Source organism: Saccostrea cucullata, unplaced genomic scaffold (genome assembly GCF_032062105.1).
Source record: "Saccostrea cucullata isolate Sc308-1 unplaced genomic scaffold, CSIRO_AGI_Scuc_v1 ctg5216, whole genome shotgun sequence".
Lineage (NCBI taxonomy): Eukaryota > Metazoa > Mollusca > Bivalvia > Ostreida > Ostreidae > Saccostrea > Saccostrea cuccullata.
The window spans coordinates 21,773-38,960 of NW_026930489.1; the positions used below are offsets into that span (position 1 = coordinate 21,773).

Genomic DNA, 17,188 nt, shown 5'->3' on the forward strand with positions numbered 1-17,188 from the left:
TATTCCATCGAAGCCAATGAAAATAAAAAAAGCGATATCTAAGTTCTCCACATGCACATTATAAGACAAACTTTTATACAAATAAATCGACTGCTCCTGTGGCCGAAAAGGAGCACGGAATTACCAAATTCAATTTCACTGATAAATTTGACTCTTTTCCTGTATACTTCTGAATTTGAAAAGAAAAATTAACTGTAGGTGCACGTGCTTAAATCTATGTATATTATAAAGTACTTTCAATAAACTCCTAGATGTATAATGGTAGATTAAATGATTTACTTAAAGATGTTTAAAATATCACTGACTATCTTCATAACAGCTTTGGCTTTACTTTTTTATTTAAACGCAGTAAAGTCCTCTGGCTGTGTTTGAGTGTTTATCTCCATGGATTCGAGTCTTGATTAGAAAAAAAAACAATATTTGTTTATATATAACATGGTAACACGGTAGGAGAGTGAGAGACCGTTCCGTTTTTTCTTTCTGTCTGAATTGTAAATATTTGTTCTTCCAAGTTTCTTGGAAAAACAATTTTGACATTGATCAAGTCATTTCCCCTAAAATTTAAGAATTTAAAGGAAATCATTTAAAGTTAAATTAAAGAAGTTTATAAAGTCTTCAGATCTGTATTAAAGATAATTATATAGATGTAGATGTATATTGGCAAAAAGCTAGGATTTTTTTAATCATACAATACAGATTGTCTAGCATTAAATAGTAAAATAAATGTTCGTGTGTAACAAATATGCCATGGTATGAAAGCAATGAGAAAATCATGCATTACGCATTATTTGAGAAACTTGTTATTGATGTGTGAAATTCTTCATTAGATCTGACTTTACCTGAGGACCACACTATTGATTAGATATAAATTGATATTCTAAAAGGTATAAAGTATCCTTGTGTATGCATAAGGCAATTTTAATGGGTAGACTTGTTTGCTTTCTGCAATTACCAAAACATGGTAATTCAAACCTAAATGAACAAGATCAGATAACGAATTGTCCATAATAGAAAGAAATATATATTTTTTTAATTTTACTTAAAAATAAACCTCAAAATCGACCTTGCAATATAATGTTACGTTTAAACGCATTTAAAGCTATGGGAAGCCTTAACATAACTGCCATGTATACACATGACTGAAACCTGTAAAAACACCTTCGTGTACATAAGTATTTTTATATACTTAGAATCCAGTCTTGATTCCAAGAAGAACACATCTGTTTATATGTTACATAGCAACATTTGTGCAAGAACAAAAGACAGTTCCAGTTTTCTTTAATAAGAACTCTACGTCAAGCTTCTAAATGCATTTATTTCAAAGACTGCCAAAATGAATCGTCTTCAAGCAGTTTATCATCACGGTAAGAATTAATGAAGTATTATTGTGATAATGATTTGCCTTATTTCCAATTAGAAAAAAAAATGAACATATAAGATAATATTCCAAGTGTGCTATCAATGCATACTGACTTTCACGAATTTATTCCTTTTTATATTTAGAAACAAACAAAAAAAAGATGTAGAAAACTCCGTATGCAGTTTAGTCAATAATGAACTTTATCTTAAGTGCGAATGTCTTGCAATTATACACCATATACCGGTGGAGGGCTCTTAATTGAGATTTTTATTTGGCCATTGAGCAGGGAGGGTTCTTAATCGTGATAACGCCTGTCATGATATTGGTCATTTGTTAATAAGGTTTCATCCAAAATTCCCGCAACTTTCTTTTTAAGGTACGGAGTGCATGGCGCAGTTGTTAACATCTTTCGCTCGACAAAGGTCACTCTAGCTCGAGATTCGAACTCACGACCTGGAGCGAACGCTCTATCGACTGAGCTACCGTGACAATGTGTCATTAATTTCATGTAGTTTGGAGTCAGGGCAATGCATTTAGATGCATAATTTTGCTACATCTAGCCTAAAAAATTATGTTATAATTCTTATGCAGCTGATGCATTCTAAGCCGTGACTAGCTCTGGGTTCAACATAAACCTGTCGCTGGTACATGTTTGTATTTTTTCCTTTTGAATTTGTGAAAAAGTTGTGAAAAGACAATTTTGCTTTAGTAATGTATAACAAAATGTTGACTGCTAAAGACGTATAAATTAAAGAGTTTTGACCCTTCTCGGCCCTTAATTTACGTGCCCAGTCCCTTTTTCTAGACTTTATCTTAATGCCGTTAAGATTTTGAACACTTTTTGTTCAACAACTATTCAGGGATTCTTTTTTGTTTTCGAGTTATTTGCAAAAAGAAATATTTAGGGTCCAGCCCTTCAACTCCCGTCAGCGAAAAATGAAAGGTCGCATAATGTTCAATACATTATTTTGAACATCTTTTGTTCAATATTACTCAAAATATTTACAACTTTTTAGAGATAAAGCGTCAAAGATTTAGCATTTTGGCCCCTTGTAGCCCCTAATTATGTACCATACGACATCAAAATCAGAATATATAGTTGTAGATTGTTTAAATAAACATTTTTGCTTCAGAAATGTATAGCAAATATTGACTGTTAAAGAGTTATCGAAAAAAGACTTTTGGTCCCTCTTGACCCCTTAAGTGATGAGTCAGTACTTTTTTTCTTGATATCATATTAATGATCCTGTCATTCTGCACAAATATTGCTCAGTATGTTTTAACAAAATAATTATACTTTAAAAGATATGATGCAAAATGTCTCAAAAAATCAGTCATGATTCGTGTCCTAAATTTTGACCCCTACCGAGCTTCCATACTAGAAACTTCCGGAAAATATCCTGACCCAGGTGCAATATGGCAACATGTCCTCTATCATTCCATTAAAATTTCAGCTTTCTTGCTAGAACCATTTTTTGAGTTCCATCACAGACAAGGAGGCCCTCTAAATTTCAATCAAAGGGCGATAATTTCCGACCGGAAGTAAAAAGCCCTAAAATAATTTGCAGGAATTAACTTCAGATGTCAACACATCTACCATGAAAATTTGAAGCAAATCGGAAGAGACATCTCAGAAGTCTTCTGCATAATTTTTTTAAAGAAAAAAAGGAAGAATTATAATAAGAAAACTGAAAAAGAAACAATAGAATATAATAATAGTAGGGTCTTCCGTTGAAGACGGAAGATCCTAATAAAAGTGAAAAAGAAACAATAGAATGATAGAAAGGTCTTCCGTTGGAGACGGAAGACCCTAATTAGCATTTAACAAAATTTAAAGAAGCTTATTATCTTTGTATAGTAGTCAATAAAAAGTTCATGATTTTTTTAAATTATATTGTAGTTCAGCATAAACAGGTTTAATTGAATGTTTGCAGAACCTTCATATGCTTTGGAAGCACTCAGAGGGTCACAATTACTGTTTTATTTGAGAAACGTATTCAATGTTGTTTGAAATTTTTTTCTTTCGATCTTTAAATTATTGACATTACCTGAAAAACAACTCTTGAATAGTTGCAAAATGATATATTCTACAAGAAGTATAAATAACCTAGTGTATACATATGCACGAGGCAATCTAAGTAAGTAAAATATGTTACTTAATGTCAATTATTAAAAAAAATCAAAATTAAACGAAATTAAGATCAGAGAATAATCTAAAAAGAAATGAACGATATTTGTTGACATCTTTTTTTGTATATTAATCGTTTACAGAACGATCTAAATAAGTGCAAATAAAAATCGTTTTTTTATGCGTGTTTGAACGTTCTGAAAATCCCGTCTTGAATTTTATTGTATTATCAATTCGGAATTCAGTCCTGATTTCGAGAAGATAAGTTCTGTTAATATTTCTCATAGCAACACAATACAAAAAAGAAAGACGGTTAGCATTTTCGTACTTGTAGCTACTGGATGTATTTATTTCAAGGACTGCAAATTGAATCTCCTTCAAGCAGTTTATCATGATGTAACGTAAGAATGAAGTTATGAAATCATATTGTGATATTGATATATTTCATTTTTTATTAGTGTTTAGATCTAAGGGCAGATCACTCTTATGCAGAAAAATACCTTAAAATCAAAACTCTTTAGTGTGCAGTTTAGTGAGGGTTCTTAATTGATTTATTTGTCGACTATTTTTTTCATTACTTCTGCTGATGAAATTTTCGTGAAATGTTAAGTAAATATTTCAAGAAACATCATGTGATCATCAAAATGATTTTTTCAACACAAAAATGCCTAAATATATAACCCGGTAAATATCTTTTTAAAAGTTGCAGGTCTGCATAAGTTATATAAATTAGCTCAAAATAAAAAAAAAATAATGCGTTTAAAGCCATCGGACAATCTTAAAATAGGTGCGTATGAAACATGACATGATCAATTGATGGAAAACAAGAATATTAACTTTTCTACATACATTGTACATAATTAATATAATATATAAATCAATTCTTTTAGGTAATTGTTTAATTATTTATTTGTTTACAGTGTGTTTCAGAAAACATGCAAACATTTACTTTCCTCACTATATTGATATACAAACAAGAACATATGCAAGTTTTATATAAAATTATGCTAAAAAGTTTTTATCAACATCAAAGACTTAGAAAATAATTACCATTTGAATTAATTATAACGTCAAATTTGTCATCACTGATAAAGGGAATTCAACATTCTTTAAGTTTAATTTAATAAAAAGCAATTGTAGGAAATTCCGATGCTACTCAATAAGAGCATGTCACCAGTTCCTGTGATTGGGGAAATGCATGAAAATAAGGTTCACAGAATGCAAAGAACTTACTAATAGCAATATGAAGTGGAAGTTGTATATCTGTTAAATTTTGTACCAAATGGAAGAGTTAAAGCGCAATCAAAAAGGGGGAAAATGAAGAAAGATGCAATTATAACACACAAAAAATTTAAAATGTTACGAAAGAGGCACTGTTCCAGAGACATATCCCATTGTAAAATAACTGCATGAGTTTGTGAACAAATTGAGCAAGTCTAGTATAGATCAGATGCTGAAATAAACCTTGGACATGTTAGAACAATGTTTTGAGAACCATTCATTTCTCTCAAATCCATAAAATTGGGCCTCCGCACTCACGAGACGTAACATCCCTTGAATTTATCTGTTGGGATATTTAATTGTAAAAGTGTTTAACCCCCCCCCCCAAAAGAGAGAGAGAGAGAGAGAGAGAGAGAGAGAGAACTTAAAATGTTTGAAAAATGAGACCTGATTCATTTCCAAGAGACTCTTTGCAATAGTAATGAGAACTTTCTTGCATCGGAAAGATTTATTCTTGCAGCAAAAATGACGATATTAAGAGCATTTTTTTTAACTAAGTGAATTTTTTTTAAAGTTTCTATTTTCTTTTGTAATTCATCATCTATATGCCGTATTATCTTTATTTTCATGAGAATAAATCTTGAAGTTGTGACTTTTAATTAGATATGTTGGTGCATGGTATTGGTTAAAACACCAGTAAAATCTAATCAATCAAAATGGTAGCATGTTTTCTGAAACACCCTGTATATTATTTCCTATGTTGTTGCTTCATCGACTTGGATAGAAATAAAGCAATGACTAAAATCTTTGATCTTTGATGAGTAAATTGAAATGAAAACTTTTTTTTTCAATAATTCCAGGTACAAATGCATGAAAATCGAAGCGATTGAAACACCAAAAATGAGTATCGAAGTGCTGAAATTGTCTATTATGAGAAGCCAACCACAGAAACCCATGGGAATTTTCACAGAAGTATTAGAAAGGCCATCATTTCCGAAATCACTCAGACCAAAACTGTATGTCATATTTGCAGACAATCCGTATGTTTTTGACCACGAAGAACCTTCTTTAAGAAAATGGTTAGAAGAAATTAAAGAATTTGGGAGTAAGGAAAAAAAAATATTAGATTTTATCCAAAAAGTCGGGTTTGAAATACATGTAATTGTTTTAATTTCTAAATATATAGATTCAATAAGGCTCATTTGAAGTATTATGTATAAAATATCTTGAAAATCTGATTTGGAATTAAGTTATTTTAATATCTGCCGTAGACCTTCAACGAAACCATTTACTTTGTAGTAAAAACAGGCATGCCGTGTTATGTAGTAGCTAGAAAGATCCTTTTCTACAAGGGAAATGCTATTGTGCATAAGCAAACGACAAACGCCATTGTCAAGGTAGAGCTGATTTAAGAATAGCATTATAATTTCTGCTAATCTTCACACTTAAATACCTTCTCTACAGTGTTTTTACTATAAGATTATCGAGTGATTATGATTTTTTTTTAAACCTATGCATACAAAACGTTTTTCAAGTTCAACTTAAAAACTTTTATCGAAAATGAAATATCTTTTAATATTTTACTTTCATGTAAATTACTTGAATCTGATTCGTCGAGAAACATTTGATAAAAAACACATTACCCGCTGAATAATGAAGCCGTCCTGCTTAGCAACAGTCAACAATGCTTGACGACGGGTGGTATTACAAAAAATAGCGACTGCACAGAATTTATGCGCGCACGGTTCACTGTACATGTAACAGTAACACGTATTTGTATAAAACATTCAGTATAATATAATAAATGTTGCATGTAGTTGAGTGTAACATTGTAAATTTTCACCCAAAGAAAGCCATTGACAACCTCAGCTGCGCCTCGGTTAACAATGGTTTTCTTGGGATGAAAATTTTCAATGTTACACTCAACTACATGCAATATTTATATAATAATTAAATGTGTTACTTTATGTCAATAGATAGTTTTCGACTTAGCAAGAGTTATTTCCCGTTTGCTGTCATATTGGAGGTCGAAATTCTAATATCCCTTCACTGTACAACCGATTTTTAAATTTTTATATTTGCTTTTTAATTAGGAATCATTTTTTAAATGAAGTATATAAATTTTTAGAAGCCTTCTTTATTTGAAAAAAAGAAATCAATGAACATTTTCCACCAAATATTTCTGCTACATCTTCCTCAACTTGGTAAGACGAAGAGGAAAAATCACCGAGTCGACCTCCAATATTGCGGCCCACGGGAGGTAACGTTTACTAAATTTTGGCTTGTCGAAAACTATCTATACGGTGTACGGGAAAATGTGCTATATCAGTTACATATCTCCATATATTTTAGGGGGCAGGTGGGTATACGATGCTTAATCAAATCTTCTAGGGGTCTTAAAGTTTGCATTTATTCTTTCAACAATAATTTTTTTCAGACTCTTATCACCATGAATATTTCTACAATTTACAAAGGCGACCCCGATGGAGGAGATGAATTTCTTTACTTTACGCAAATGATCAAAAGTATGTAAAAACAAATGATTGTCAAATAATATCACAGTTTACTTGGATGCGATAATATTATCTGAAAAAGGATTCTGCGTGCATGTGATATAACATTGCTACCATATTTGGTTATTAAAAGAAAAAGCATCGGAGTTCATTTACATTACATGCATTATCAAGCAGACCAACCTTACACAAAGCAGTTCCGGGAAATCCTCTTTTTTTGACTGCTAAAGCAGTCCCACGGCGGTCCCAGAGCAGACCTTCTGCAGTCCCGGAGCAGTCCCAGCAGTCCAAGTTGTCCCAAAAAGCAGTCCTTACAGTCCCATCAGTCTCAATTGGCGGAGTTGATTAATTTAATGGGTGGAGCTTATTTAGAATGATATTACCAACAAACAACGTAACTATAAAAGGCAGTTGAAATTGATGATCATTTCTTTTCGGGTCATATTTACAAATATGAACAGTTCTAAAGTGCCAGTCATTTCTTGATTGTTGAGAAAATCACAATACGCGTATAGAAACATAGAATAAATTATTAAACCAAAAAACCCAGAAAGGGTTATAAGGAAAAATACAAAATATTCTATCTTGATTAAATCAGTGCTACGTTATGAAGTCATAGTAGGCGAGATGACATTTATTTTAGAACACATGTTTTCGTACTATTGGTAATTAGAGATGTAATTTAACTATAGAAATGAATAGAAACGTGTAAACATTAACAAAAATAAAATGTTTTTGTTTTGTTATACTGTATGTCATTTTGATTAAAATCTACCACCGCTGACGTCATAATAAATAATATGAATTGATCATGTCATGTAAAGACAATTTTGCTAAGACAGCATATACAAAGATACGTAAAATGGAGTTTTAGGTAGGAATCTTCTCTGGTTTCTGACATGATGAAATGTTTAAAGTTTATTTGCTTTTATGTGTTACGTATTTTAAAAGGTGTAAGAGATTAAAAAGACCATTTTTTCGTCATCACAATTGTACTTTGTACAACCTCAAATAGAAATGGTAAGCTGCGTTTGAATACGAGCAGAGAATTATTTTTTGTCGTACATGTAATAGTGGCGTATGAAAATATCCTCTTTTCTGCCTCTCAAAATTATTATAGAACAATAAATGCAGTTATGATTGTTATAAAATCAAAGACTTAAGGTAAGTCACTCCTGAAATTTGGTATATCAAGGATTTTTCGAGAAGTATATTTTGGATAAGTACTCATAAAGTGTAACTCAAAATCGCAAAGAAAATAGGGGGTCAGTGTGCATCCTACTGATCTACGGTACATTTGAGTTGACCTTTTTGCACTTAAATTTCATCTCTTTGGTTAATTACTTTAACCCTTATTATATTTGATTAGATGTAAGCATGGCAATAAATATAATCTTATTTTACGTAAAATAGATTGAATAATATTTATCATTAAACAAATCTTGCAAATTAATGCGCGTAAATTATTGTGTGACTTTTTTGCACTAAAAAATAGCATATTTGAGGTATTAAAAAACTTAATAGGCAATAAATTTTTTTCTTATATCAAACTTTTTACGACTTGAGTGCTGATCAGTCACAAGTATCGAGTAGTTTAAAATAATGAAAGAAAAAGGTGGGGTCAGTGATGTTAATTTTGAAATATTTGTCAAAATATGTGATTTTCAGTCAAAAAATGGTGTAAATTTGACCTTGACTTCTTTTATATATTTTCATTTTTTGGAAAAGTTTGTTGAGGGAAGGTGTAAAACTTAGTCTAAAAATATACATTAAGACCTATATTAAATATTTTTAGCAATATCAAACCGGAAAATATTCTCCGAGTAAAAGTATGTGAGGCTAAATTTCCACTACATTAAATTTTGTAAATGTACAGATTTGCAGAATTTTCTGCGAAATATCCTTCCACCAAAAGAAATAGTCCCTCATAAATCTTGCTTTTTTGTAGATTTTTGAGCAGTTTTTTCATTGAATGTTAAAAGATTTACATTGTTGAATTTAAATATTTTATAAAAATTGAATTTTTATAAGTAGTTTTGAAGTAAAAGCTTCTGCGTGAACTTTTCTAAAAAGCTGAGGAGTGACTTACCTTAAAGAAATTTTCAAGTTAAATTAATAATGAGGGAATAAAGTTTCAAAATATATATCAATTAAATAAGATTTTCAAACAAACTAAAACTATCTCGTCTTTGAAATGCGCTTCATAGTTTAGTACATATCTGAGCCAAAAATCCCTAAAAATTATTATTTCATTCTAAGTAAACGATCACATATTTTTGTTTGTGTATCATTTTGTATATATATGTGACAACTTCACAATATGGGTAAATTAGAAAAAAAAAAGAAATATAGGAAGCATATAGAAATAACTAATATATCCTAGAAATTTTAAAAAGTAGAAAAAATGTAGATTAGCCAATATCCATTTTAGAGAAATCACTTATGTCGATTTTATAATATCATCCTATAGGCCCTTTATTGTAGAATCGTTTTATGCAAAAAGAAAAGTATTCAATCTTTCGAAATACAAGTAGGGATCGCGTATTTGGAAAAAGTATTTTTTTATTCTTAACGTCCAGTGAAAAGGTAATGACCTTGACCTGGCCTTGTCTCTAATATTAAATGGTCAAATTTAATCTCAGTGATACCATCACCTAGTGATATTGTCTTAATTCTGTGAAAATTTCATTTTTTGAATACAAGTAATGTGAGATGAATCCTACCTTAAACGAAATATCATAAATATTATGAAATTCATATGGAATTCAGTTAATTAAACAGGCATGCGAATTTATTTTCATCGATTATATTCGATTATATTCTCTTTCCAAGACCGTGAGTGAGGCAGCTATATACGTATCCCGGTCGGCCTCCCTCTGTCATTCGTGGCAAAAATAATCCAACAGAACAACAATAAGCTGGATATTTCAAAACTTAAGATTTGTACAGATGGAAAGATTGCCTTCTGACAAACTTGGAGCGTGCTGCCAGAATCCCCAGTTAAGAAAAATCTCGGTTCATATGTATAAAATTCAAAACAATAATATTTCGTGTAAATGTGTGGAATAATTATTTTACTGTCAGGACAACGGGATTCTAGCAGATTATTTACTCAAATAAATTATTAACCTCCCGGGTATTGTTGTTCTGTTAGCCTTTTCATTAAGGAAAATTTCGTTTTAATAGGACTCACTTGATGTGGTGGCACTTGTATCTGTGTGCAATAGTTAATAAGAGTTTACGTTTATCAGCGGCTTTGGTAATTTATCAAACTAACTTTTTTTAAAAAAAGGTCTTTATTTTCCGAGAAATGACATACAGTGTATGCTTCTTTAACATACCCGAGCGTTCACACCTTTTAATAACCTGAAATTCAAACACAGTGAATTGCTATACATGTATTAATTTTTCACCTTAATAAATCAATTTCTTTATTCTGAATGGTTAATATTGGTCCTCATATTTATTTGATTAATATAGAAAATTTAATTTGAATTATTTATTTCCAATAAAAATTACATGTAGATTTTAAGTAGATATTTTTATTAAAGAGCAAGACCGATTCTCATACTACACTCTTTCAATCCTTTTTTTACATTGTATGTATGGGAGCTTTTAAAAACAATCTTTGTTACATATTTCCGAGTATATATTTCAGCCATTATCATTTTCAATGACTTATCAGTTTATTTATCGTTGGATTCTCGGTTTTAAGTGTTTCATTGTGTATATGATCGAGTGTACATCTGTAAGTCACACGTATTGAGCTCTCATAATTTCATCCAAGTTAATTAATCCCAAAATAAATTGATACGTAATTATTAAAAGATGTTTTAGCAATAATTTGTCCTTGTTGACCACTCTGTTCAGTTTCGTTTAACGCTGATACCCAAATAACATGCATTGTCTTTGTGCTAATTATGACCAAGGCGATCAAAACATCAGATGTTGACACAATTTATACAATTGTATTGCTTTTTATAAATCGGCCAGGTAAATACAAATGAAATAAATAGAAAAATAAATCACAATGCCCAAGACTTTCAAATGTTTATTTTTTTTAATATGTGTACGCTTTTAATAAATTGTCTATAAATCAAAACATAATTCATAAATTAATCGCCAACTAATTTGTCACGTTGTTTTTGTGACAGAAGAATGTAAGAATAATTTTATTTCGTAGTCATTTAATAAATATCAACTTTTATTTGAAGGCGGTAAAAAAACATTTAGCATTCTGTTTAAGCACGGTATGCGTTTTTTTTTTTAATTTAGTAAAATAGAATGCAGTGCCGCATGTCCATCTTAATATTCTACTGAATGACAAGTTGTTTTTTTTTAGAATTGCTGAATCAACTAACTTCTACTAAGTTGATTTAACAGCTTCAATTTATTAAAATATTATAATAGAAATCATCCCCTGACTTCCTTGACCCCTCTCCTGCCGAAATTACGCACTTACGGAGCTATAGTGTTACTGCGGGGACTGCTTTCTGGGACTGCTTTGGTGTCAATATGAATCTGAATGGTACTAAATACTGTTACATAAGAATTAATTTACTGAGATGCCCAACAGTTCCCTTTCCTTCTTAATCGTACTTTGATAATTTCTTTTTAACAAAGTTATTTTTTTTATTTTAAACTTGGACATGTTTGTTTAGAAAATTCTTTATTTTCTAGGTTTTTATAGAGAATGATTTATGTTATAGTTGGTTTTGTATTGTGATATGAGAAAATCTATATATCACTGAATCACGATCTTTCATAAGCAGCATTGCTAATTAAAACCAAATAAAATTTTTTAATTGCATAACCAAAAAAAAAAAATGATTTTCTATTTCATTTTACAATTTTATTTTATATATTATCTTAAAAAAAAATTGTCATTTAACTGTAATGTTATGTTTTGTAGATTTATCAGCCGATTTTCCTCTACCAATAATTGTTTCCCTGGGGAATGGGAAGGCTTCAGAAAAAGTTTTAGACTTTGCGATGGGTGACAAGATACCTATCATATTTTTCAAGGTTCGTTGTTTATGCCCTTTTTTAAATCATGTCTCATATTTAATAGAGTTAAATATAAGTAATTCAAATTTCAACTAGTGAAAAAATCTTATCATTTTTTATAAATATTTAATTGGATAAATATCAACATTGTAAATCAGGAATTATTTGAAAAAAATGAAACAAGATCAAATACAGTTTTTGTTACCAAAATGCAAACACAATGAAAGAATTTTATGTAATTAATCATTTTAACAAACAAAGTAAGTGTTGTTTCATCGACGTAGCATCAGTAAAATAAATGTTTTGCTTTATATAAACCCGTATAGATTCAAAATATAATCATATTTTACTAAAATTATTGTTTAGAATCGATGTGATTTGTATGATAATGCAATTCAGGCATTCTGTGACAAAATCATTAAGCAGTTGTAACACATTTTTCGTTTCACTTGTATGGTATTTACACTATTGACTCTTTCGTGTCTTTTTAAAAAGATATCTGGAGATGATGCTTCTGTTTTAACGGATTTAAACATCTGTCAAGGAAAGGGATATAAAGGATTGGAACATCAATTCAAAATGAAAGCTCCTTGGCAAAGAGAACGAATAAAACCTTTAAATATATCGTTCAAGAAAAGCAACAATCAATCCTTGAATGAAATTGTTTTTCTGAGTGATTTGCTTTGTAGTCAATCGTTAAATGTTGACGCCATTCTTTGCTACTTACTAATCGGAGGTAAGTGGGTTTTATTTTCCTTTCAGAGTTTTGTTGTCCGATAAAGGGCTAAGTGAATGTTTGAATATTTCATTGAAACTTTCAAATGATAACGTGCTATTTTTTTTTGCTATCCAAATCCCCCGGAGAGGGTACAACACTGTAAACAATACAGCAAAACAGATTTTAGAAGATAAACCTTACTGGTGTACATGTCAAATTGAATTATGATCAACAAAGTGTCAACTTTATGCTAGTTTTAACAATACACCAAATAATTAAAGCAAAACATAACCTTGATTCAATTAAACAATTTCCAGGTTTGTTTACATTATGCTCGAGCAATCAAATTATATATTTTTATTTATTTATTTTAGTTTTAATGGCATCTCCATCAGACCGGAAATACAGTGTTTTTGTAAGTGTAAATAAAGGTGTTGGTGTTGATAATGGTGATATTATTATTCTGTCCTGTTTTAAAAAAAAGCTTTACCTTGTAATGAAGTAAGTTAAGTTAACCTTTTTCTACATAAAATATCTTTTCCTGTAATGTTTTTTTTTTGTATTTTAATCACAGGGGAAACTGACCACAGAATACCCAAATATTTTATCAATGTACCTCCTGAAAGAAGGACAATGGAATATACCAAAACCAACCGTTGAATCTGCATTTCCCAAACATACATTCAACAAGAAGAGTATTGAGTATATTGGGGGAAAAGTATGACAATTTAAAGTACATTAATATTTAAATGCAACTGAATGTTTTGTACTTTTACTGGTATTATATAAAGCAAAACGTTAAATTGATGATGATATCATCACCATGAATGAGGATAATCTTAAAGAATGTTAATTAAAAATTCATACAAAATGCCCCGTGGGGATCCGGGTTAGAATAGGTCCTCAGTACCCCCTTGCTTGTCGTAAAAGGCGACTAAACGGGGCGGACCTTTGGATGAGACCGTATAAACCGAGGCCCCGTGTCACAGCAGGTGTGGCAAGATAAAGATCCCTCCCTGCTCAAAGGCCGTTAGTGCCGAGCATAGGCCTGAATTTGTAGCCCTTTACCAAAAATGGTGACGTCTCCATATCAGTGAAATATTCTGGAGAGGGACGTTAAACAGTATACAATCAATCAATCAATCAATCAATCAATCAATCAATCAAAATGTTACTTAATTGTGTGAATGATGCAATACATACATATATATATATATATATATATATATATATATATATATATATATATATATATATATATATATATATAGGTAGTATGAGGTTGTTTGTGGGCACCGAGCTTCTAAGCTGGTTTGTGGGATCTCGCATTTCTAAATTGCATAGCTATGCCATATTCATTATTTAGGCATTATATATGGTCCTTATATAATATATGATATTATTTTTGAGTTAATTTTAAAAATATTGTAAATAATTGTGGGTCAAAACATTTATATATATAGAGCATTGTGGGATAAACTATATACATCGCACAATGCTCTTCATATATGAATTTTGTGACCCGCAACATTATCTTATGCGATATAACTATATTATTTGCTGTAATTCCCAATGAAAAGATATTAGAATTAATGTTTGATCAAATATTTATAAATATATTCATGTATTTATATTTACTTATATACAAAGTAAAATTAACCATTAAGAACAGTTTCGCTGAATTTTCAATATTATTTTCCAAATACTTTCGTATCATATTAAATAATGATTCACTGCGATACCTTATTTAAAAGAATCTTAACAAGATATTCTAGGGATATCCTCTTTGGCAATATAATTTATACAATCAACTGTCCCACGATGATATATATATATAGTGACCCACAAACAGCGATGATCACTACATTCATTATACATAGAGTGTCCCACAATCATATATAATCACGTGCGGTATATTTATCCCACAATTCATTATGTACATATATACGGTGACCCACAGCTAAAACCACCTCCAATATATTAATCCAGTAATTCATGATTAACATACAATGTATATACAGTGACCCACAGTAAGTTTTAATCAAGTGTAATGTGTTTATTGCACAAACCGTTAAATACATACATACAGTGACCCCAAAACTGGTATAATCACTACATTAACACCTCCACCCCATTCTTCGTATACATACATACAGTGACCCACAATCAGTAACATATTTATGTATTTTTTTCTCAAAGATAAAGTAGCGAACGAGTGCTACTTTTCATTAAATTATACAAAATACTCGAAATATGGATCACATTAATTTGTTTACTAACATTTATGGCAGCCCACCTTTTTTATGATTGGTTGATTTATTGATATTGTTTAACGCCGAGGCGGCAATATCTCAGCCATATTTCGGCGGAACTTTTTTTATGTCGGATCTAAATACTTTTATTTTCCTCTTAATCCTACGCAGACCTTAAAATATCTATATTAATCATACATGCAATTGCATGCTTTGTTGTACAGAAAACCGCTATGCGTAATATTATTGTGCAGCGGTATATATTTATATACATATTTCCTTTATTTTTTTTTTAAGTTACATACAGGTCCCATGGACCGAGTGTTTGAATATTTGTATTATATGTTTCTAATGTGATTGTATTGTATAATAACACATGCCGCTATATAATAAACGATTTACTTACTTATTTATCCAACAATTCTTTATAACATATAAACAGTGACCCACATTCGGTTACATGTATAATCACGAACGATAATTTATCCCACAATTCATTTTATATTCATAAACAGTAACTCACAATCAGATTTAATCATGTGCAATATATTTATTGCACAACATTTTCAATATTACTTCATGAGTACTATCGGATCATAATGATTCACTGTGATATCTTATTTAAAAGAATCTTAACAAGATATTCTAGGGATTATGCTCTTTGGCAATATAATTTATACAATCAACTGCCCAACGATGTTAAATATACATAGTGACCCACAAACAGCGATGATCACTACACATTTTAAACATATAGTGTCCCACAATCATGTATAATCACGTGCGGTATATTTATCCCACAATTCATCATATACATATATACAGTGACCCATAGTTTTAACCACCTGCAATATATTAATCCCACAATTTATTATGTACAATGTATATACAGTGACCCACAATCAGTTTTAATCAAGTGCAATATATTCATCGCACAATCCGTTATAAACTTGTATACAGTGACCCATTAACTGGTATAATCACTACATTAACCCCCCCCCCCCCATTCATTATATATACATATTTATAGTGACCCACAATCAGTTATAACCACGTGCAGTATATTAATTTTTTTCTAAAGATGAAGTAGAGAACAAGTGCCACTTTTTATTGAATTATACAGAATACATGTACTTGAAATACAGATCAGATTTATTTACTAGCATTAATTGCAACCCAGTTTTTCCTATGTCGGATCTTAATATTTTTATTTTCCTTTTAACGCATTTTCCTTGGCACACATAAAAATATTTATATTAATCATGCATGCAAATGCAATCTTTGTTGTACAGAAAACCGCTACGCATAAAATTTTTGTGCAGCGGTATATATCTTTCCTTTATTTTTTGTTAAAAGTAACATATAGGGCCGAGTGTTTGATTATTTGTATTACCGTAAATGTTTCTGATATAATTGTATTGTATGATAACACATGCCGCTATGATAAACGATTTACTTACTTATTTATCTAACAATTCTTTACATAAACATTGACCCACAATCAGTTATAATCAGGTGCGATAATTTATCCCACAATTCATTTTATATTTATAAACAGTAACTCACAATTAGTGCAATATATTATTTCAAACTTCATAAAATGCATGTATACAGTGACCAACAATCAGTGAAAATCACGTGAAATATTATAATTATCCCACATCCATATATATACAGGGACCCACAAACTGGTACAATCATTACATTAAGCCCCCTTCAATTCTTCATATGCATAATTATACAATGACCCGCAATCACTTTAATCACATGAAGTATATTTATAAAACAATTATTATACATGTATACATACATTCAGTGACCAACAATTTATTTAGTTTAAATCTAGTGCAATATATATATCCCATATTTCAGTATATGCATATATATAGTGACCCACAAACAATAGGTTTTTACGGTATGAGCATTTATAAATATAGTGATACGCCAATATAATTACGCCAGCAATATGCATGCAAACTCACTAATTTG

At 30.4% G+C, this 17,188-nt stretch overlaps 1 protein-coding gene across 1 annotated transcript; it reads left to right on the forward strand.

Moving 5' to 3' along the window:
- Positions 1–1,245: 1,245 nt before the first annotated feature.
- On the forward strand, positions 1,246–13,665 carry LOC134228754 (uncharacterized; the record flags this gene model as incomplete). Its single annotated transcript, XM_062710451.1, has 8 exons — positions 1,246–1,364; positions 5,570–5,814; positions 6,009–6,106; positions 7,147–7,234; positions 12,135–12,247; positions 12,725–12,965; positions 13,322–13,362; positions 13,522–13,665. Coding segments are annotated over exons 2-8 (960 nt in total), but the record flags the coding sequence as incomplete, so codon positions are not given.
- Positions 13,666–17,188: the final 3,523 nt, after the last annotated feature.